This window comes from Oncorhynchus mykiss, chromosome 3 (genome assembly GCF_057628025.1).
Source record: "Oncorhynchus mykiss isolate SJ-2025 chromosome 3, ASM5762802v1, whole genome shotgun sequence".
Classification (NCBI taxonomy): Eukaryota; Metazoa; Chordata; class Actinopteri; order Salmoniformes; family Salmonidae; genus Oncorhynchus; species Oncorhynchus mykiss.
The window spans coordinates 67,986,032-68,009,502 of NC_143024.1; the positions used below are offsets into that span (position 1 = coordinate 67,986,032).

At 41.9% G+C, this 23,471-nt stretch overlaps 1 protein-coding gene across 4 annotated transcripts in view; it reads left to right on the forward strand.

Annotated features, from left to right (window-relative positions):
- The window catches only part of LOC110504343 (diacylglycerol kinase beta), a 153,955-nt gene that overhangs the window by 52,479 nt on the left and 78,005 nt on the right, over nucleotides 1–23,471 (forward strand). The window contains exons 4-13 of one of the 4 annotated variants that reach the window (XM_036974675.2): nucleotides 6,008–6,028; nucleotides 7,132–7,282; nucleotides 10,569–10,631; nucleotides 11,132–11,395; nucleotides 12,917–13,057; nucleotides 14,551–14,600; nucleotides 21,622–21,696; nucleotides 21,872–21,991; nucleotides 22,372–22,489; nucleotides 22,841–22,929. In XM_036974675.2, the coding sequence (XP_036830570.2) occupies nucleotides 6,008–6,028; nucleotides 7,132–7,282; nucleotides 10,569–10,631; nucleotides 11,132–11,395; nucleotides 12,917–13,057; nucleotides 14,551–14,600; nucleotides 21,622–21,696; nucleotides 21,872–21,991; nucleotides 22,372–22,489; nucleotides 22,841–22,929 (1,092 nt within the window). The remainder of the gene's footprint in view (nucleotides 1–6,007; nucleotides 6,029–7,131; nucleotides 7,283–10,568; nucleotides 10,632–11,131; nucleotides 11,396–12,916; nucleotides 13,058–14,550; nucleotides 14,601–21,621; nucleotides 21,697–21,871; nucleotides 21,992–22,371; nucleotides 22,490–22,840; nucleotides 22,930–23,471) is intronic. The other 3 variants (XM_036974677.2, XM_036974676.2, XM_090229984.1) reach the window with 3 other exon arrangements.

The following is a 23,471-nucleotide window of genomic DNA, read 5'->3' on the forward strand; positions in this document are numbered from 1 at the left end:
ATCAAAACATAGAAAATACAAAGTAAACTATGGTCAGGGCGTGACAGTGGCTGTCTTTTTGAGTGGGTGAAAATAGGTTAGAAACTCATTGATCAACGTATCTACCAAATATTACCCAGTTCTCCACGTTGAAATGACATGGTGTGCCCAGTGAGTTGTACTCGTGTCATCAATTATTCATGCTCTTGGTGACTCACCAATCCTCGCCTGTCCTGGAAGCTGCCCTAAACGCCAGTGGCACACCATCAATGGCCTCGCCTCGCCCATCTCAGACTGTATTTCTCCGTGATGGATGAGCGATAAGGCAGAAAGGGGACTGTAAACTAAGGGTGGATGGGTTTCCACACACACACACACACACACACACACACACACACATTTCACAGCAGGCTCTGAAGGGGGGAATGTCATTCAGGTGGTCTAATTCACGACTGGGCCATTCAGTTGAGCTCATCTGCCTGAGAATGTACAGTGGCAAGAAAAAGTATGTGAACCCTTTGGAAATACCGGGATTTCTGCATAAATTGGTCATACAATTTGATCTGATCTTCATCTAGGTCACAACAATAGAGACACAGTTTGCTTAAACTAATAGCACACAAACAATGATACGTTTTCATGTCTTTATTGAACACGCCATGTAAACATTCACAGTGCAGAGTGGAACAAGTATGTGAACCCTTTGATTTAATGACTGGTTGACCCTCCTTTTAGCAGCAATAACCTCAACCAAACGTTTTCTGTAGTTGTGGATTCCTCTTCGCAAAACTGTTTAAATTCAGCAATATTTTTGGGATGTCTGTGAACTGCTCTCTTGACGTCATGCCACAGCATCTCAAATCAGGTTGAGGTCAGGACTCTGACTAGGCCGCTCCAGAAGGCCTATTTTCTTCTGTTGTTGATTTACTTCTGTGTTTTGTGTCGTTGTCCTGTTGCATCACCTAACTTCTGTTGAGCTTTAATTGGAGGACAATTACATCTCATAGTGTTGTGTGTTCCTTCCTTACAAACAACACAACTTTAGTTTCATCTGTCCACAGAATATTTTGCCAGTAGCGCTGTGGAACATCCAGGTGCACTTTTGCAAACTTCAGACGTGCAGCAATGGTTATTTTGGACAGCAGTGGCTTCTTCCGTGGTGTCCTCCCACATACACCATTCTTGTTCAGCGTTTTATGCATCGTTGACTCGTCAACAGAGATGTTGGCATGTTCCAGAGATTTCTGTAAGTCTTTAGCTGACACTAGGATTCTTCTTAACCTCATTGAGCATTCTGCGCTGTGCTCTTGCAGTGATCTTTACAGGGCGGCCACTCCTAATGAGAGTAGCAACAGTACTGAACGTTCTCCATTTATAGAATTAGTCTTACCGTGGACTGATGAACATCAATACTTTTGTAACCTTTTCCAGCTTTCTGCAAGTCAACAAGTCTTAATCTTGTGTCTTCTGAGCTCTCTTTTGTTAGAGGCATGGTTCACATCAGGCAATGCTGCTTGTGAATAGCAAACTAAAATTTTGTGAGGGTTTTTTATAGGGCAAGGCAGCTCTATCCAACATTTCCAATCTCGTCTCACTGATTGGACTCCAGGTTTGTTGACTCCTGACTCAAATTAGCTTTTGGAGAAGTCATTAGCCTAGGGGTTCACATACTTTTTCCAACCTACACTGTGAATGTTTAAATGATGTATTCAATAAAGACAAGAGAAATACAATCATTTGTGTTATTAGTTTAAGCACACTGTTTGTCTATTGTTGTGACCTAGATGAAGATCAGATCAAATGTAATGACCAATTTATGCAGAAAAACAGGTAATTCCAAAGGGTTCACATACTTTTTCTTGCCACTGTATGTCACTTTAGTGACGAGGACCCGAGGAGTGACAAGAACAAGTTAATATGTATTGAGAGCACAGGCAGGGTGGAGAGACAGGGTTTGCTGTGCTGCCATAGTGTGGTGGTTTGACTTGTGCTCTGGTGATAGGTCTATACTTGAGTTTTTTATGCAACATTCTGCAGTTTTTACTTCTTTCTCATGGCTTTCTTGGCTCAGATAGCATGGCGTCTCCTTATCCTTACCCTTTACCCCCATCATAGCCTCTCTCTGTCAAGACTGCATGTGCCCTCCAATTTTAATCATAAATATGTCCGAAGGGCGGGCATGATGACACACCTAGCTAGCGTGTGCACATTCTTTTTTACCTGTTGTGTTCGCATGGCTTCCAGAATGGATTTGATTGATTTCTCGAGGCCATCAATGCTAAAAGGGAGATGGAGACAGCTGGATGGAGACCTTCCAGAAATGCCTATCAAATCACTCTGGGTGTTCTTATTGCAGACAAGCTTGTCTGTCTTACGATATGTGACCTTATGGCTCCATCTTTTTTGTTTTTTTGGATACGTTTTTGGAACTTGTGTGCATGTTTGTGTGTGCATTTTTCTCAAAATCTGCTGTTACATGATGCAAAGTAAAGCTTCACCAAGGAGGAGAGGAGAGGAGAGGAGAGGAGAGGAGAGGAGAGGAGAGGAGAGGAGAGGAGAGGAGAGGAGAGGAGAGGAGAGGAGAGGAGAGGAGAGGAGAGGAGAGGAGAGGAGAGGAGAGGAGAGGAGAGGAGAGGAATATGAATGATGGTTCAGCGGGTCTGGCCTGCCAGCCCAGTGCTCTCTGTCTCTCTGTTTGGGTTAAATCAACAGCACAGAACCACTGCTGTGAGGTCCGTCAATCATACAACACATTAATAAGATATAATCAGATTCAGAATCACCTTTATTTACCAAGTACAATTAAACACATCCAGAATTTGCCTTAGTGAGAAAGTGCTGCCAGCAATAGAAAATATACAAAAACAATAAAGACACATAGACATCATAAAGAATATGCAATATTGGAACAGTAAACATAAAACATACAACTCTGAAGTATAGGCTGCTTACAGTGGGAATATACAATTTACTGAGGGGATATACAAATGTATACTGTATATACAAAGGTATGTGGACACGCCTTCAAATTAGTGGATTCTGTTGCTGGCAGGTGTTTAAAATTCGAGCACACAGCCATGCAATCTCCATACACAAACATTGGCCGTAGAATGGCCTTACTGAAGAGCTCAGCAACTTTAGACTTGGCACCGTCATAGGATGCCATCTTTCCAACAAGTCAGTTTGTCAAATTTCTGCCCTGCTAGAGCTGCCCCGGTCAACTGCAAGTGCTGTTATTGTGAAGTGGAAACATCTAGGAGCAACAACGGCGCAGCCGTGAAGTGGTAGGCCACACAAGCTCACAGAACGGGACCACCGAGTGCTGAAGCGTGTAGCTTCACTCTGTTCTTGGTTGCAACACTCACTTCCGAGTTCCAAACTGCATCTGGAAGCAACGTCAGCACAAGAACTGTTCGTCGGGTGCTTCATGAAATGTGTTTCCATGGCTGAGCATCTGCATACAAGCCTAAGATCACCATGCGCAATGCCAAGCGTCGTCTGGAGTGGTTTAAAGCTCGCCGCCATTGGACTGTGGCGCAGTGGAAACGCATTCTCTGGAGATATGAGTCACACTTCACCATCTGGCAGTTTGACGGACAAATCTGGGTTTGGCGGATGCCAGGAGCATGCTACCTGCCCGAATGCATAGTGCCAACTGTAAAGTTTGGTGGAAGAGGAATAATGGTCTGGGGCTGTTTTTTCAAAGCTCGGGCTAGACCCCTTAGTTCCAGTGAAGGGAAATCGTAATGCTACAGCATACAATCACATTCTAGATGATTCTGTGCTTCCAATAGTTTGGGGAAGGCCCTTTCTTGTTTCAGCATGATAATGCCCCCATGCACAAAGCGAGGTCCATACAGAAATGGTTTGTCGAGATCAGAGTGGAAGAACTTGACGGGGCTGCAGAGAGCCCTGACCTCAACCCCATCAAACACCTTTTGGGATGAATTGGAACAGCAACTGCGAGCCAGGCTTAATCGCCAAACATTAGTGCCCGACCTCACTAGTGCTCTTGTGGCTGGCTGAATGGTAGCAAGTGCTGGTTACAACGTCTAGTGGAAAGCCTTCTCAGAAGAGTGGAGGCTGTTATAGCAGTAAAGGGGGGACCAACTCCATATTAATGCCCATGATTTTGGAATGAGATGTTCGAAGAGCAGGTGTCCACATATTGTTGGTCATGTAGTGTATCTAAAAGGCTTGATTCTGCAGACATACTGTACATGAGGCATTGTTCGTTCAGATAGGAGGGAAAGGCCAGTGCCAGTTGCGCACTGCAACATCACCCACCTTACAATCTGAGCGGAGGCAGACAACATTTTCAAACTATTTAAACATCACCCACCTTACAATCTGAGCGGAGGCAGACAACATTTTCAAACTATTTAAACATCACCCACCTTACAATCTGAGCGGAGGCAGACGACATTTTGAAACTATTTAAACATCACCCACCTTACAATCTGAGCGGGGGCAGACAACATTTTCAAACTATTTAAACATCACCCACCTTGCAATCTGAGCGGGGGCAGACAACATTTTCAAACTATTTAAACATCAACTTAAGCGTTTAAAACCTGGATAATTTTTTGGTCATTTTATGAGGTATGTCTCACCTTGTTCCAACCGTAGGAATGTTAAGGGGATTGTTTTATAAAGACTTCCTCATATGCCATTGAAACCAGTATTTATGTTCTGAACTCTCTTTGATGTCCAGCAGCCAAAGACACACTTCTAGTCCTATTAACAACCCACGCTTGTTGTTGCATCTTTAGATCTTCCCTCTTTCTACATTTCTGAAGTATATTTTCATCGCTGTCATTAACAAACACTCACATTTGCGGTGCACTTTTGACAACAGTGTTTTCCAGCTAATTGTATTTTGGGACATTATATCCTACTGCCATGTGCACATTGCTGCACTTTTAATGCGAAGAAACAGCTTAACAGTTTATCAACATATAAGCTAAACGTTCTTATCTGTTGCATCAGCCTACTTGGTTTTAAAATATTTGTTTTATCTACAGGGATTGTATTCATTTGGGATCTATCGCGTTCCACAACTGTCCCAGAGTATGTTTGGAATATTTAATTTAATAGAATAAGTCAACTTTTGTACTATTGGGGATATTAGATTGACATAGTGGATTGGCTAGTGCTTTTTCTGTTCGTTACACATCTTTTGTTGGTTGACGAAAAGTAAATGTGGACAGTTCTTCTAACATCTTCAACATGCCCCTCGGAATTCAATAAGAAGGAAATCAAATGTGAGTGAGAGGTGCTTCGGATCACGGCGTATTGCAGGCGGGAGAAGGGAATTCAAATTATTATATTCAGCCCAAGGGCACAATGGCCAAAGTGGCCGTAAGGCATTATTTTTTTTAGCAGGCATTATGGCCGTCGATGCCGCCGGGAAATTAGAGTCCTGTACTTATGACTTAGGGGTTAGAAGCTGTTCTCGGTCTCGTCATCGTCGGTGATCAGGCCTACCACCGGCATGTCATCAGCAAACTTAATGATGGTGTTGGAGTCGTGGGCAGCCACTATATAAGCAGAGGGAGGGATGCTGCTGTGGCGAATATATACAGTGCATATGCAGTGTTTTGTGGATGTGTACATAGTGCAAGGTAGTACACTGGTACTGGCATTCTGTAGGTAGTACACTGATACAAAGGGTTGATAGGTAACCTGAATAGATGCATTATGTCCCACAAACTTGCCATAGGCACAGCATAGCTTGTTTGCCGTTTTTATCTTGAATTATTAATGCATAGTGCATACAGGTTAATTAATTTGATACATTTTGGGGGTTAACTATGGCAGATATTGTCTGTAAAAAGTCCAGAGATTGGATGCTGCATGCATGCGTGTGTGGAAGGGAATGAGGACTAGCTTCCAAAAGAGGGTGTGGCCTCACCCCTGGCTAACCCTAGCTCTAACTGCTTCCACACCCTTTACTACTGCTGCCAGACCACTATAAAGTAACCCCTATGTCTCCTTCTTACCTCTTCCTGTTCCCTCTGTCAAACAGAAGCAAGACGTTCTCAACCAAGTAAGCCACACCCACTGCTGGGGGTCTGCATGATCTGTGGTTTCCGTGTATACATGTACGCTACAGACTGCATGTAACATGTAACATACTTAACCCTATATCATCAGAGGCACCAAGGCAAAGGTCAAAGGTCAGGTGTCAGAAATCTGTGGTTTCAGTGTCTAACACTACAGAATGCATGTAGTATACAGCACATAACCTTATCCCATCAGACACCTATAGCATGCTGTACAACAGTACTCATAATGCTCTCCCACAGTCAGAGGTCACAGGGGTCAGGTGAAGTGCTTCAGTTTGCCAGCTATGTGTCTTTGTGACGCTCAATTTACCAGCATGTATCAACAGTGTTTCCATAACAGAGGAATGTTGATGTGCCGTTTTTTTCTCTTTCTTTTTCATTTTGTTTTTCAACCGCAAGACTAATGGCACTGATCACTGTCTGAAAGCCAGTTCAGACAACCTCATGTTGTTTCTGTAAAGGTATCTGCCCTGAGTAATCTCTGTCAATTATTTTACTCTGTCTGCTTGCTGATAAAGTGAGTCAGGATTGTTTCTGTGTACTGTCTGTATGCCTTTTACGTTTGAAGGTTTATACTAATATTACACTTTTAAAGGCTAAAACCACAGCCAGCGCACCACCCTGTCTGAAATCCATGAAATCAACTGATTTATGTTTTCTCCAAATTGGCCATTTCCAGTCTCCTCTCCTAAAGCTTTTTTCAAAAAAGGCCCAAAGCGATAACTGTTATCATCATGCTCTGTCTGTGTTGTAGAGAGATGATTGAACACAACATACTTATCTAAAACACAATACTGCAGACCATCAATAGAACTTCCAGCATACAGGCAAACAACTTTTCTAAAGGCTTCATTCCTTTTTATATACTGAAACAGATTGTTTCTACTGCAGCAGTATGTGGTTTACAACACTTCACAGGTGTTGCCTTCCCACATAAACAAATTAGGGACGTATGGTGATAGCCTTTTACTCAATGTCACCATTGTGTACTTTTTTGCTGCCCAGACTCTGTTGTTTACAACATTTATATCCAAGGTATCTGACTCTTCTTTTTCTCTATCTCTCCATCCATCCGTGTGAGCAGCCCATAGACTATGAGGGTTTCCAGCTCTTTATGACCACATACCTGGAGAACGACATCCCTGAGGAGCTGTGTCAGCACCTGTTCACCTCCTTCAAGAGCAAGACAGGGGGCTGCTCTCCTGAGGTGCCCCGCGCTGGAGCAGGACTGCTGGGTGAGTAGTGGCCTCCTTCAACCTGGTGGTGATTTACTCTGGCTGGGACTGGTGAAAACCTGGGTTGTGTTCAGTAGGGCAGTAGGGTTTATTTTTATTTTTTGTGTTATTGGAGAAGTTCAGGTAATACCTTCCCGTTCCAAATTGTTTCTCAATGTTTTCTCCCTACTGAACATTCCCTGGTAGATATCAACAGTGTCTTTCCTGGCCCTCAAAAGTGTTTTGGATGGAGTTAGGCTAAATCGTTGGTGTACTATTGTATGCATCTCCCAAATTAGATTCCCTCGCAGGTTAATGCTTGTCTCAGGGAGAGTGTCCCTCGCTACAGATTGTAGTCAAGGGAGTTAGTTGTAGTCTGCACTCACAAATTCCTCAAAACACTTTCCAAAAAAACACACAATGCAAACACTGCTGCTTTACTTGCCATGGCAGATCCCTCAGGAATACACACACGCACACATGTTCATGTACCACTTTACTTGCCATGGCAGATCCCTCAGGAATACACACACGCACACATGTTCATGTACCACTTTACTTGCCATGGCAGATCCCTCAGGAATACACACACGCACACATGTTCATGTACCACTTTACTTGCCATGGCAGATCCCTCAGGAATACACACACGCACACATGTTCATGTACCACTTTACTTGCCATGGCAGATCCCTCAGGAATACACACACGCACACATGTTCATGTACCATTTGATTGAACTGTTTAAGCCTAAAGTGGTGCTGGAGTGGCCACAAACAATGACAGTGGTTTAGGTTCATTACTTCCACTGCACCTGGACAGCTTGTAAACTGTGTGTCCTCCTCCACCATATGGGTTTATATGTGGTCTCTATCAGCCTGCCTGGCTGTCCCTCACTGCTGAACATCTGAACACTAGGGGACAGATGGGAGTAATCTAACCCCTCTCCAAATGGAAAGATGGAGGGATTTGCATGCGAGCCCACCCAACCATCTGAGATGGAGAGATGTAGCGATAGAGAGAGGGGGGGAGAGGTGGTGTTACTCCTGAGCCTCTTCATTTGATCAGATGTGGAGAAGAAGAAAAGGGACAGCCTACACTGCCATCTGGTGTTTGATCTCTCTACTAACCTCCGTGGGTGTGCAGAAATGAGAGGATCAGATAGATAGATACACATTTACCCAGCTAGTGTCTGTCTTTCTCTTGTTTTCCTAATATGTCTGTCTGTCTGTCTGTCTGTCTGTCTGTCTGTCTCTCTCTGTCTCTCTCTCTGTCTCTCTCTCTGTCTCTCTCTCTGTCTCTCTCTCTGTCTCTCTCTCTCTCTCTCTTTTCTCTCCTCTCTCTCTCTTTTCTCTCCTCTCTCTTTTCTCTCTTCTCTCTCTTTTCTCTCCTCTCTCTCTTTTCTCTCCTCTCTCTCTCTCACACTCTCTTTTCTCTCCTCTCTCTCTCTCTCTCTCTCCTTTCCTCTCTTTCTCGCTCTCTCTCTTGCTCTCCCTCTGTCAGAGTCCCATCATGGTTTTATCATTCAGGACCAGAAAGGCTTGCGTTTCCTTGCCTGAATCAATCTCCCAGTCCCCAACAAAAAGAGACAGGGATAAATAAGTATTTTTAGTGTGTTTTTGACATTATTATTCACTCCTTTGTCTTGATAGAAGGTATCTTTTGTTGTGTGTTGGGCAGGCAGGGGCCACAGTTCTCTAATAGGTTGATATTCTGCTTTCCTCTCAGGGCCAAACAGACTATCTGTCTTTCTTGTATGACTTTTGTGACTTCCTGTCCTGTCCTTCCTTGCCTACAGCACCAGTAGAGGATTTTACTATACGGGCCAATAGGAACCTGCTATTGACCCTAGCAATGCATGACCCTAGCAATGCACTGGTTATAAGAATGTTTGTTGTTTGACTATAGACAAGGTCCCATAATTTGTCAATAGTCATTGAAGCACTAGTCCGCTTCTTTAGACTACTGCAACCTCTAATCTGCTTTGCCTTTTTATATAGCTTTCTCTTCTCTTTAAAATGTCACCAGATACATGTTTACTGTATTTTATTATAGTTTTATTGAATTGGAATTTTTTTGAATTTTGCCTTGGTTATAAATAGAATCCACCCTCATATTGCCAGACATTTCTATGTATATCTGACTCCTTCTCCTTCCCCTTTAACACAGCCTATATCACACTCCTTCTGTTTCCCATTTAACACAGCATATATCACACTCCTTCTCCTTCCCCTTTAAAAACCTCTTAGCGCACAGATCCTGTTAATGGGATCAAAATCAAACATATCCGGTGAAGCTGGAGCGCACCAAATTCAAATGACAAAATTGTAATATTAAACATTCATGAACATACAAGGGCCCTGCATCATTTAAAAGCTTAACTTCTTGGTAATCCAATCGCGTTGTCAGATTTCAAAAAGGCTTTAAGGTGAAAGCATACCATGCGAATATCTGAGGACAGCGCCCCGCATACGAAAGCATTATAAACATTTTCCAAACCAACAGAGGCCTCACAAAAGTCAGAAATAGCGATAAAATAAATCACTTACCTTTGAATATCTTCCTTTGTTTGCAATCCCAAGGGTCCCAGCTACACAACAACTGGTTGTTTTGTTAGATAAAGTCCTTCTTTATATCTCAAAAAAGTCAGTTTAGTTGGTACGTTTGATTCAGTAATCCACCCGTTCCACTAGTTCAACATGCGTACAAAGGAATCCCAAAAGTTACCAATAAACTTAGTCCAAACAAGTCAAACAACGTTTCTATTCAATCCTCAGGTACCCTAATATGTAGATAAATGAGCCACCTTGAAAAACTACAACTGCTAATTTATTTTTCAGAAAACAAGGCTGAAACCCTTTCTAAAAACTGTTGACATCTAGTGGAAGCCATAGGAACTGCAATCTGGAAGCTATTTATTTGTATATCACATAGACAAGCATTGTAATGAACAGTGAGCTCAAATAAAAAACTTCTGGATGGATTTTCCTCTGGTTTTCACCTGCAATATCAGTTCTGTTATACTCACAGACATTATTTTTAACAGTTTTTAGAAACAGAGTGTTTTCTATCCAATGCTACACTCCTTCTCCTTCCCCTTTAACACAGCCTATATCACACTCCTTCTCCTTCCCCTTTAACACAGCCTATATCACACTCCTTCTGTTTCCCCTTTAACACAGCCTATATCACACTCCTTCTGTTTCCCCTTTAACACAGCCTATATCACACTCCTTTCTCTCCCTTCCTCTATTTCACATCCTCTCACTTTTTCTGTCTTGCTTTTCTTGCCCTGATGTGTCTGCAGAGCCACGTTCCATTGATGCAGGCATCTCTATACAGACTGAAGTGGCCTGTGCCCCCATAACAGGTACCACTGCAGGACAACAGGGCAATGTTTAGATAATCCTACTAAGACTCATGGTCCAGTTACTGTCTGTCAACAGTGTTTGACTGCTGTTATAAAGTGACTTGTGATCTGTGTTTTGGAGCAGGTGACATGATAGTAGTCTGTACCATGGCTCAGTGGAATTTAGTTTGTTGTAAACTGTTGTTTTGTGTGTCTCACCTGACCTTTCTTGTTTCATCTGTACCATCCTTGTTATTGTTGTGGAAAATGGAAAAAATGTCCCGTTTTTGGTTGTTGTGAAATGCTGAAACCTTTTCTATTTGTCATTTTGAATCTCTCTTCATGACCCATGGTTGGAAAGTGAGGTATCTTTACTTTGTGTATTTTGTTGTGTAGGCTTAATCCTCAATGCTAAATGTCTGCTTCTGTAAACACAACTGTTTGCAAATTAATGAGTCCACTGCCTACCTATCTTGCTTTATCTTTCCTGAAATCATCTTTCCCCCTTATCTGTCTTCTAGGAATGAATGGGAAGAGCATCCTGACAGCAATGGGCCGGCACACACCAGAGCATTCCATTGTGATGGCCACATGTTCAGGTGCCGTGTCTACCTCTCCCTGCTCCTCCCGTTCCTCCTCACAGCACTCTGGGACAGGGGCCCACACACCCGGGGGTTCCTACCACTCACCTGCCTGCACCCAAGCCAAACTCTCCACAGGTAGCAGTAGTAATGCTCTGACCCCCACCCCAGCCAAGTCCCCAGCCTCCCCTCGCCTCTCCCCAGGTAAATACCTTGTTCAGGTGCTGTAGGCAATTACACTGTTTTCCTGGAAAAGTTGTGACGCATGCTGTATTAGACTATGGTATTACCGTAAACAATGAATTCCAATGACATCAATGTTGGAGAAATGTTGTGCCTGGAACATTACTAATACCACAGCACTAAAAAACACTACATGACCAAAAGAATGTGGACACCTGCTCCTCGAATATCTCATTCCAGAATCATTCATATGGAGTTGGTACCCCCTATGCTGCTATAACAGCCTCCACTCTTTTGGGAAGGCTTTCCACTAGCCGAATCCACGTAAAAGCACTAGTGAGGTCAGGCATTGATATTGGCCGATTAGGCCTGGCTCGCAGTCAGTTCCAATTAATCCCAAAGGTGTTCGATGTTGTTGAGGTCAGGGCTCCGTTTAGGCCAGTCAAGTTCTTTGACACCAATCTCAACAAACCATTTTTGTATTGACCTCACTTTGTGCACGGGGGCATTGCCATGCTGGAACAGGAAAGAGTTTTCCTCAAATTGTTTCAAGTTGGAAGCACAGAATCGTCTAGATTTATCTTCACTGGAACTAAGGAGCTGAGCACGAACCATGAAAAACAGCCCCAGACCATTATACCTCTTCCACCAAACTTTACAATTGGCATTATGCATTCAGGCAGGTAGGGTTCTCCTGGCATCCGCCAAACCCAGATTTGTCTGTTGGACTGCCAGATGGTGAAGGGTGATTCATTACTCCAGAGAACGCGTTTCCAGTGCTCCAGAGTCCAAAGGCGACAAGCTTTACACTGCTCAAGCCAACACTTGGCATTGTGCATGGTGATCTTAGGCTTGTATGCGGCTGCTCAGCCATGGAAACACATTTCATGAAGCTCTGGACATTCCCGTTCAGCACTCGGGAGACCCATTCTGTGAGTTTGTGTGGACAACTACTTTGCGGCTGAGGAGTTGTTTCACCTAAACGTTTCTACTTCACAATAACAGCACTTACAGTTGACCGGGGCAACACTAGCAGGGCAGTGACAATGACAATGAATGTCACTGAGCTCTTCAGTAAGGACATTCTACTGCCAATGTTTGTCTATGGAGATTGCATGGCTGTGTGCTCAATTGTATACACCTGTCAGCGACGGATGTTGCTGATATAGCCGAATCCACTCATTTGAAGGGTTGTCCACATACTTTTGTACTGATTATCACTCACAGCAAGGCATTTTAGCTAGCAGTTTGATAAAGTGTGCTGGTTAATATTGTCTGAGCTGTGGCCATTGGTTTCTGTTAGCTCAATACTTTGCATGGCAATGTAGGGCATGTGTATTGGTAGCTACCTCAGCTTTACCAGCTTTACACAGGCTATGGTATTTATTGGATTTGATTTATGTGCCTATCACATCATATCACCATATCTATATCACCATGCCATATCACATTTCAATCTGCCATGTTGCTTAGTCCTGCTCATGGTCATTGCTGTATTACATCACCATCATCCATTGATCTCTTGTTACATTACATCCATAGAGAGGATCAGAGCGGAGAAGAGGAGGAGTCCATCACCCCAGAAGGGCTCCCCTTTACTCTCCCCCCAGGTGGTGTTTCTGAAGGACATTGTGTGTTACCTGTCCCTGCTGGAGAGGGGCACACCAGAGGACAAGTTGGAATGTGAGTTATAGGGGTTGGTTGGAGGCAAGTTTGTAATGACTTGTGGTTGAAAGACCAAGAGGGTCATGTGGAGTCAAAAGGTCTGTCCCTAAACCACTCAGAAAGACATCCTACCATAATTTGCGAGGATTAGTCTAATTAATTAATTCAGGTAATACACTCAAAAGAAATCCTGGGTTTTAAACAACCCAATTTTGGTTATTTGGTAACCCAGCGCTGGGTAAATATTGGACAGAACACATGCTGGGTGATTTTGACCCAGCCAGTTAGGTTGCGTGAATAACACAACAGGTTGGGTTTTCAGTTCAGTTCAGGTTTTAATTCACTTTCATACTGGGTTGACCCAACAGCTGGGTCTTTTTTTAATGGAATAGGTTATTTTCAGGAGGTGTGGCCTATTAGGGGCGTGGCCTTCAGATCATTTTATGGGGCCACATGTGAGTGAAAATGTCATTCCTGCTCAGGTTGTTTGTACACTGAAAATTAATATTTTTGCATTTTACATATTTTAGAATAAAATTACAACATTGGGATATGCATACGCTCTTGAGGAACTCATATGTGTAAGCCTCATTAAAGCTACAAAAGTGTCAGTGTTCAACTTTATCATGTGATAACAATACAACAGACAGATAAACCAGAATGACATTTACTCTTGCAGGTGACCAAAAATAACTATCTGAAAGCTACGCCCTACTAAGCCACTACTAAGCTTTTCTCTCCCCTCCAGTCTTCTGATCTGACCCACTGGGTCATATTTCAATAACCCAGCATCAACAACCCAACCTCACTCTTTTTAAAGAAAACCACCCAACTAAGTGACCCAATGCCTGCAAACCAGCAGTTGGGTCATCCAAAAAATCCACCATTTTTTTAATTGTACATTTAATTATTTAAGCAAATAATGTTTACAGACATATCTATGTGGCCAAATACAGTCGAGCTCTCACACAGGCACACACAGGCACACACACACACACACAGGCACACACACACACACACAGGCACACACACACACACACACACACACACACACACACACACACACACACACACACACACACACACACACAACCTGCCTACACACCTGCCTGCAGTGGCCTCAACACTCAGCAGTACAGTGTAAGTGAGTGACTGGTTGCTAGCAGTAAATCAGGAGCAGGGCTCCCCTGGGGATTATCTCAGCACCTGTCCTTGTTAGCCCCTTGACATCCTAAGCCGTGGTGTGTCTAATAGACTTCTTTAGCATCGGGAGCTATGTCTGCACACCCTGACACAGCTAATCTCAGCTAACCGATTCTGACATCTCAACAACACAGAAGTACATGTCACGCTCTATTACCTCCCCCTGCTTCAACACAGGAGTGGTGTCGTGTAGCACTCTAATATTTCCCCTGCTTTCCAGAGGGGGGTCTGACTGGGAATGTTAGCAGTGCTAACAAGAACTCATTATAGCTGAATCATGGGGTCTCTTTTCTCTCTTTCCCCTCTAGTCATGTTCCGGCTGTACGACACAGATGGCAATGGAGTACTGGACAGCTCGGTAAGTCTGTCCCTCTCTCCTCTTTTCTCATCTCCTTTTCTCTCCCCTTTCTAGTCCAATTACATACCAACCTTCCCACTGGGCAAGACGTTGATCAATGAGATTACAACCTTTATTCACCCAGTCAAGAAGAGCCAAAAGTTAGTTGAATTTCAAATGTGTTATCACTAGGCTTTCAACCATCTAAAAGCACAACCAAATTCCAAAGAATAAACTATCAGATTTTTTGTTTAGTTGTCACCCAAATGTCTATCACTGCACTTTCAACCATTTAAAATCACAGCACATTTCAAGTGGGAATACAATGTCACATATCTTGTTAATTTATACAACAGATTAATGTGTTACTTATCAATGTGCTTCATCTAATAGCAGAACCAAATGACCTGGATTGTAGTTGAGATTACATTAAAAGTACATGGTGCAAGTGATCAATGCCGTTCAAGATTCTGCACAGATTATTATAGCAATTGTGAAGATCTCCACAGACTTGCGACAACCTACGTATGCTATCTTGAACATTCACACTTGATATGATTACATAAAAATACATTGATAGTTACAGTACTTCTCCATTTCAACCAAAAATCTATCAAATCAAACTTTAAATGCACGTTTTAAATAAAGTTTCATTTGATTTAGTCCTATTCTTTAGCATAGATTGTTGGTTGAGACGGAGATGTGAATCCAACATATCAATTATTAATTTGAAAGATCTAGTTTATCTAAAAAACTGGAGGCCTCTTATACTTCAATGTTGTGATGCAAAAATACTAGGGAAATGCATAGCACTCAGAATTAAAAAGGTTTTACCGGGTATTGTTCATCCTGATCAGACAGTTTTTTTTTTACATGGACGATACATTAGAGATAATATACGACAACTACTAGAAATAATAGAACAACATGAAACATCTAAGAAGCCATGCCTGGTATTTATAGCGGATTTTGATAAAATAAGACTTGATTCTAGTTATAAATACCTGGATTTTTTTCAATTACAATGAGTCTCTTAAAAAATAGGAAAAAGTTATGTATAGCAACCCCAGGTGTAAAATAGTAAATAGCAGTTACTTCTCAGAAAGTTTTGATTTGTCAAGGAGTTAAACATGGGTGTCCACTGTCACCATATCTATTCGTTGTGGCCATCGAAATGCTAGCTATCAGATCCAATAACAACATTAGAGGATTAGAAATCCAAGGCTTAAAAACAAAGGTGTCCATGTATGCTGATGACTCAAGTTTTATATTAAGTCCACAAGCTAGATCCCTGCAATGTCTAATTGAAGATCTAGATAACTTCTGGACTCTCTGGACTAAAACCTAATTACAGTAAGTGTACAATATTACATATTGGATCTTAAAAAAACACACATTTTACATGACTTTGCAGTTTACCTATAAAATGGGCTGACGGTGAAGTAGACATACTTGGTATTCATATCACTAAAGACATAAATGAACTCTCCACAATCAATTTCAATAGAAAACAAGTAAAAAGATCCTGCAACCATGGAGAGGTAAATGCCTGTCTATTTATGAAGAAATTACACTGATTAACTCCTTAGTCATATCTCAGTTTACTCACTTACTTATGGCTCTGCCTACTTATGATTATTCGTTTTTCAAATCACATGAAAAAAAAACATTTTGCTTTATCTGGGATGCTAAACCAGACAAGATAAAACGTGCCTATCTATATAATGAAAATGAACTGGGTGGGTTGAGATGATTAAATATAAAAACACTAAACCTCTCTAAAAGTTTCACTTATACAAAAGTTTTAATTGAACCATAAATGGTTCTCAAGTAGATTATTGAGAAAAGCTCATCCATTGTTTGAAAATGGCGATTAATTGAAAATTAAACCTTTTTCAAAGTCTCTCTCTTTTCCAAACCAGCATTGCAGAGCTGGTTGCAATTTCAATTTCATCTCCCTGAAAAATAGAACAAATGTTACAAATACTATGTCTGAACTCAAATGTGCTGGTGGATAAAATACCTGTATTTATGAAAAGGGAATAACAAACAAAAAAAGATACAGTGCCTTGCGAAAGTATTCGGCCCCCTTGAACTTTGCAACCTTTTGCCACATTTCAGGCTTCAAACATAAAGATATAAAACTGTATTTTTTTGTGAAGAATCAACAACAAGTGGGACACAATCATGAAGTGGAACGACATTTATTGGATATTTCAAACTTTTTTAACAAATCAAAAACTGAAAAATTGGGCGTGCAAAATTATTCAGCCCCCTTAAGTTAATACTTTGTAGCGCCACCTTTTGCTGCGATTACAGCTGTAAGTCGCTTGGGGTATGTCTCTATCAGTTTTGCACATCGAGAGACTGACATTTTTTCCCATTCCTCCTTGCAAAACAGCTCGAGCTCAGTGAGGTTGGATGGAGAGCATTTGTGAACAGCAGTTTTCAGTTCTTTCCACAGATTCTCGATTGGATTCAGGTCTGGACTTTGACTTGGCCATTCTAACACCTGGATATGTTTATTTTTGAACCATTCCATTGTAGATTTTGCTTTATGTTTTGGATCATTGTCTTGTTGGAAGACAAATCTCCGTCCCAGTCTCAGGTGTTTTGCAGACTCCATCAGGTTTTCTTCCAGAATGGTCCTGTATTTGGCTCCATCCATCTTCCCATAAATTTTAACCATCTTCCCTGTCCCTGCTGAAGAAAAGCAGGCCCAAACCATGATGCTGCCACCACCATGTTTGACAGTGGGGATGGTGTGTTCAGCTGTGTTGCTTTTACGCCAAACATAACATTTTGCATTGTTGCCAAAAAGTTCAATTTTGGTTTCATCTGACCAGAGCACATTCTTCCACATGTTTGGTGTGTCTCCCAGGTGGCTTGTGGCAAACTTTAAACGACACTTTTTATGGCTATCTTTAAGAAATGGCTTTCTTCTTGCCACTCTTCCATAAAGGCCAGATTTGTGCAATATACGACTGAGTGTTGTCCTATGGACAGAGTCTCCCACCTCAGCTGTAGATCTCTGCAGTTCATCCAGAGTGATCATGGGCCTCTTGGCTGCATCTCTGATCAGTCTTCTCCTTGTATGAGCTGAAAGTTTAGAGGGACGGCCAGGTCTTGGTAGATTTGCAGTGGTCTGATACTCCTTCCATTTCAATATTATCGCTTGCACAGTGCTCCTTGGGATGTTTAAAGCTTGGGAAATCTTTTTGTATCCAAATCCGGCTTTAAACTTCTTCACAACAGTATCTCGGACCTGCCTGGTGTGTTCCTTGTTCTTCATGATGCTCTCTGCGCTTTTGACGGACATCTGAGACTATCACAGTGCAGGTGCATTTATACGGAGACTTGATTACACACAGGTGGATTGTATTTATCATCATTAGTCATTTAGGTCAACATTGGATCATTCAGAGATCCTCACTGAACTTCTGGAGAGAGTTTGCTGCACTGAAAGTAAAGGGGCTGAATAATTTTGCACGCCCAATTTTTCAGTTTTTGATTTGTTAAAAAAGTTTGAAATATCCAATAAATGTCGTTCCACTTCATGATTGTGTCCCACTTGTTGTTGATTCTTCACAAAAAATACAGTTTTATATCTTTATGTTTGAAGCCTGAAATGTGGCAAAAGGTCGCAAAGTTTAAGGGGGCCGAATACTTTCGCAAGGCACTGTATATTGTACATTGGAATGGTAGAGTTGTCATTCATGCAGTTATCTTTATTGTTGGAAAGGTCTGCTCAATCCAAGATTACAACCAATTGATTACAGCATTACCTAAAAAATGGAGGAGGCAGGTGGCAGCGGGAGGAATAAATAGCATAAATAGGAAAGTATACCAGTTTCATTTGAGGACCAGGATGTTGACAGCTGTGCCATGCAGATTACAAAATACTTGAGAAGAGATTTGATGGACCGATTCTATGGTAGAGCATGTATGAGTTGATATATAAAACGAAGCAAGATTGAAGAATTCATGCTTTCATCTTAAATTATAAATCTTTATCTCACAATCTGTGGATACTATTCGATTAGATAGAAATTGTACGTTAAACATCACAGCATAGTTGAAAGATATGTTGCATAGAAATCCGAAGAGGGTGGCCAGCAGAGATAGGTGGGAAGGGCTGAGGGAAGCTGAGGGTTGGGATTGGTTTATTTTAGTCTGAATAATCTTGAGGGGGGGGGGTGGGGGGGGCGACGACTGTGAGGGGTGGGTCTCGTATGGTTGAGGGGCAGCTCACTGGGAACTGTGGGAGGGGGGGGGGGGGGGATCTTGGAGGGCTGGTGGCCTGGCAGTTGGGAGCTTGGGCCAGTGGCTGATAGTTTGCTGAGATCTGTCGACATGCCCTTGAGCAGGGCGTTGATCCTGGTTGCTTCTGTGGGTCGCCCTGGATGTTAGTCTGTTAGATGACTGAATGTAATGTAAATGCTGAGTGGCTTCACTGCAAGTACATCATATATTTTAATATTCAACAAAAATTTTACAAAAATTTAAAACAAACTGGAATTAAAGCTACACAGATGGAACAATCAAAGCAGAATATACATCTTCAAATGTTGATATCCTGTTGCTTTGACAACCAAACACAATGAAATGTAACTAAACATCATTACATTTGAAATCAACCAGAGCTTGAAACCCTAGGCCTTATGAAAATAGTCACACATCTTGACTTTAACATTTTGTTCTGTAACAACCTGAATAAAAAATGGATTACATTTAGATTCTGTCTCACTGGCCTACACATAATGCCCCATAATGTCGAAGTGGAATTATGTTTGAGAAAATTTTACAAATTAATACAAAATTCAAAGCTGAAATATCTTCAGTCAATAAGTATTATACCCCTTTGTTCGGGCAAGCCTAAATAAGTTCAGGATAAAACATTATTGCATAACAAGTCACATAAGTTGCATTGACTCACTGTGTGCAATAAAAGTATTTTTGAATGACCTCATCTCTGTACCCCACATATACAATTATCTGTAAGGTCCCTCAGTTGAGCAGTGAATTTCAAACACAGATTCAACCACAAAGACCAGGGATGTGTTCCAGTGCCTTGCAAAGAAGGGCATCTATTAGTAGAAGGGTACAAATCTGACATTGAAGTTATTAAATACACTTTGTATGGTGTCTCAATACACCAAGTCACAACAAAGGTACAGGCGTCATGTCACGGTCATTGTATGGAGGACACCAAGGCGCAGTGTGATAAGCGTACATTATATTTTATTAAACGAATGCACCACTGAACAAAACTAAACAAAATAACAAAACGAACCGTGAAGCAGGATGACTAGTGCGAACAAGCAACTAAACATAGAATAATAACCCACAAAACCAAAATGGAAAATGGCAACCTAAATAGGATCCCCAATCAGAGACAACGATAAACAGCTGCCTCTGATTGGGACCCAGTTCAGGCCACCATAGAGCTACATATACCTAGACATACTGAAACCCCATAGAATTACAAAAACCCTAGACAGGACAAAAACACCTGGACAATACAAAAACTAAACCAACCACCCTCGTCACACCCTGACCTAACCAAAATAATAAAGAAAACAAAGATAACTAAGGTCAGGGCGTGACACGTCCTTCCTAACTCAGTTGCCAGAGAGAAAGGAAACCGCTCAGGGATTTCACCAATGGCTGTGATAGGAGAAAACGGAGGATGTATCAACAACATTGTTGTTACTCCACAATACTAACCTAAATGATGGAGTGAAAAGAAGGACGCCTGGACAGAATACAAATATTCCAAAACATGCATCCTGTTTGCAATAAGCCATTAAAGTAAAACTGCAGAAAATGTGGCAAAGAAATTAACTTTATGTCCTTAATACAAAATGTTTTGTTTGGGGCAAATCCAACACAACACATCACTGAATACCAGTCTTCATTTTTTCAGGCATGGTGGTGGCTGTATGATGTTATTGGTGTGCTGTGTCATCAGCAAGAACTACAGAGTTTTTTTAGGATAAGAAAGAGCGGAATAGAGTTAATCACAGGCAAGATCCTAGAGGAAAACCTGGTTCAGTCTACTTTCCTACAGACAATGGAAGATAAATTCACCTTTCAGCAGGACAGTAACCTAAAACACAAGGCCAAAAATACACTGGATTTGCTTACCAAGATGACATTGAATATTCCTGAGTGGCCTAGTTACAGTTTGACTTAAATTGGCTTGAAAATCTATGGCAAGACTTGTCAAGCAATGATCAACAACCAACTTGACAGAGCTTGAAGATTTTTTTAAAGAATAATTTTCAGATATTGTACAATCCAAGCGTGCAACGCTCTTAGAGACTTACCAAGAAAGACACAGCTGTAATCACTGCCAAAGGTGATTCTAACATATGAATGAGATACTTCTGTATTTCATTTTCAGTAAATGTGCTAAAAATGTGTTTTCACTTTGTTATTATCGGGTATTGTGTGTAGATGTGTGTGGGGAAAAATCTATTTAATCCTTTTTGAATTAAGGCTGTAACACCACAAAATGCGGAATAAGTCAAGGGGTATGAATACTTTCTGAAAGCACTGTATTGTCTATTTGAGGTTAATCCTGGGTTTAATTGAAAAAAACGTCATAGCTAAGCAGGGCTGGGCTAGGTTGAAACCCTGAATGGGAGACTGAATTAATAGCTGTAGATAGATCAAATCTCCCGTGTTTTTCTTCTTCTTATAGTGGATATCATGTGACGTTGTTTTAAAGGTACAAATTCAATATTCAGTACCAGTCAAACGCTTGGACACACCTACTCATTCAAGGGTTTTTCTTTATTTTTACTATTTTATACATTGTAGAATAATAGTGAAGACATCAAAACTACTAAATAACACATATGGAATCATGTAGTAACCAAAAAAGTGTTAAAAAAATCTAAATATATTTTATATGTGAGATTCTTCAAAGTAGCCACTCTTTGCCTTATGTGTGGATGAGGTCATTTATTATCAAGAAGACTACCACAATGTTGTTGTTGTTGTGGTCTAACGTTTTGCCCTCTTCCTGTGTGTGTAGGAACTGGACCGCATCATCAATCAGATGGTCCACGTGGCAGAGTACCTGGAATGGGACTCTACAGAGCTGCGACCAGTAAGAATGCACACAGCCTTATGTGTCTTGTTTTCCCTGGTCCCAACATATTTGAGCGTTGGAGTAGGTCGACCTGAACAGGCTAGCTTAACTACAGTGACAAGGAAATAACGGAACGTTGCAGTATCACAATTTGACAAGACTTTACTGGTCTTTCCTCCTCGTCTCCTCCTAGATCCTGAAGGAGATGATGGAAGAGATAGACTATGACCGGGACGGAACGGTCACCTTGGAGGAGTGGATCAGGGGAGGCCTCACCACCATCCCTCTGCTGGTCCTGCTGGGCATGGAGACGGTGAGGCACTTTGTGTGTGTGTGTGTGTAATATAATATGATAATGGATGCCATTTAGCAGATGTTTTTATCTAAAGCAACTTGCAGTACAGTGAGTGCATACATGAGTGCATACATTTTAGTAAGTGTATGATCCCTGTGGGGAGAGAGAGCAAGTGTTTGTGTGTGTCTCTGTGAGTGCGTTTGGGGCGGCAGTTCCAAAAAATCAATTCAGAAAGATCTTTTTGTGGTGATGGATTACTTAAAAAGAAAAAAAGGATTAGCCCTCTCTTAAGCACTCTGGTCTATCATGCCATTCTCTCCACTGATCTCTTGCTCTCTCTCTCTCTCTCTTTCTCTCTCTCTCTCTCTCTCTCTCTCTCTCTCTCTCTCTCTGTGTAGAATGTGCAGGAGGATGGGCAGCATGTGTGGAAATTAAAGCACTTCAACAAGCCAGCCTACTGTAACTACTGCCACACCATGCTGCTGGGAGTCCGCAAGCAGGGCCTCTGCTGCTCTAGTGAGTCTGTGTGTGGCCCTCAGTTCCACTCTCTCTCTCCTTCAGTCCCTATTTCTGTCCCTTGTTGGCATTCACTACTCTACTCTCTCTGTTCTGTCGCTTCCTGGGTGCCTTTCAGTTCCTCTCTCTCTTTCAACCAGATGCTTGTCTCTATTTCTCTCTGACTCTGTTATCCCATCCTCCATTCTGTGAATAACAAACATGATTGCGTGACTAATTAATGATCTATTATCAAGGCAAATGTTATGTTATCGCTGGGTCATTTTATTACATGTTTCAATGAAAGGGTTGGTCTGGTGTTTGGTGTTCATCCACTGGTTAACTGTCTCTCTGTGTACCTCTGTGTTTCAGTATGCAAGTACACAGTCCATGAACGCTGTGTGTCCAAAGACATCGCTGCCTGCATCAGCACCTACGCCAAGTCCCGCAGACACACTAATGTGAGTACTATACATACGACTAAACACACACACAAACACAGACAGTAATGATGTTGTCATGTGTGTCATAGCAGTATCTATTATGTGCCTATGTTTTAGAAAAAGTGTGACAAATATTGAGAAATGTAGGTCTACACTTTACTATATGACTCACAATTCTCTTGCGTGCATTACTCATTCTAGTGTAATCCTCTCAGTCAGTGAGCTTGACTGTGACTCAGGCCTACAATATCCTACCTTAAGTGACTCTTTAGTGTGATGCCTTAAGCTGAGAGCTAACCCACAGCTAACCCCTAACCTCCATCTGACTAACGTTGTGTGAATAGAACGCCCTGTCGTTGCTAAGCAACCTGTTCTGGCAGTTGGCCGAGTGCTAAGGACTGGAGAGGAGCAGGAGGATCATGGGAACAGGGACTCACACACACACACACACTCTCTCTCTCACACACACACACACACACACACACACACACACACACACACACACACACACACACACACACAGGATCATGGCGGCAGGGAGATCATGCAGAGCTACTTAT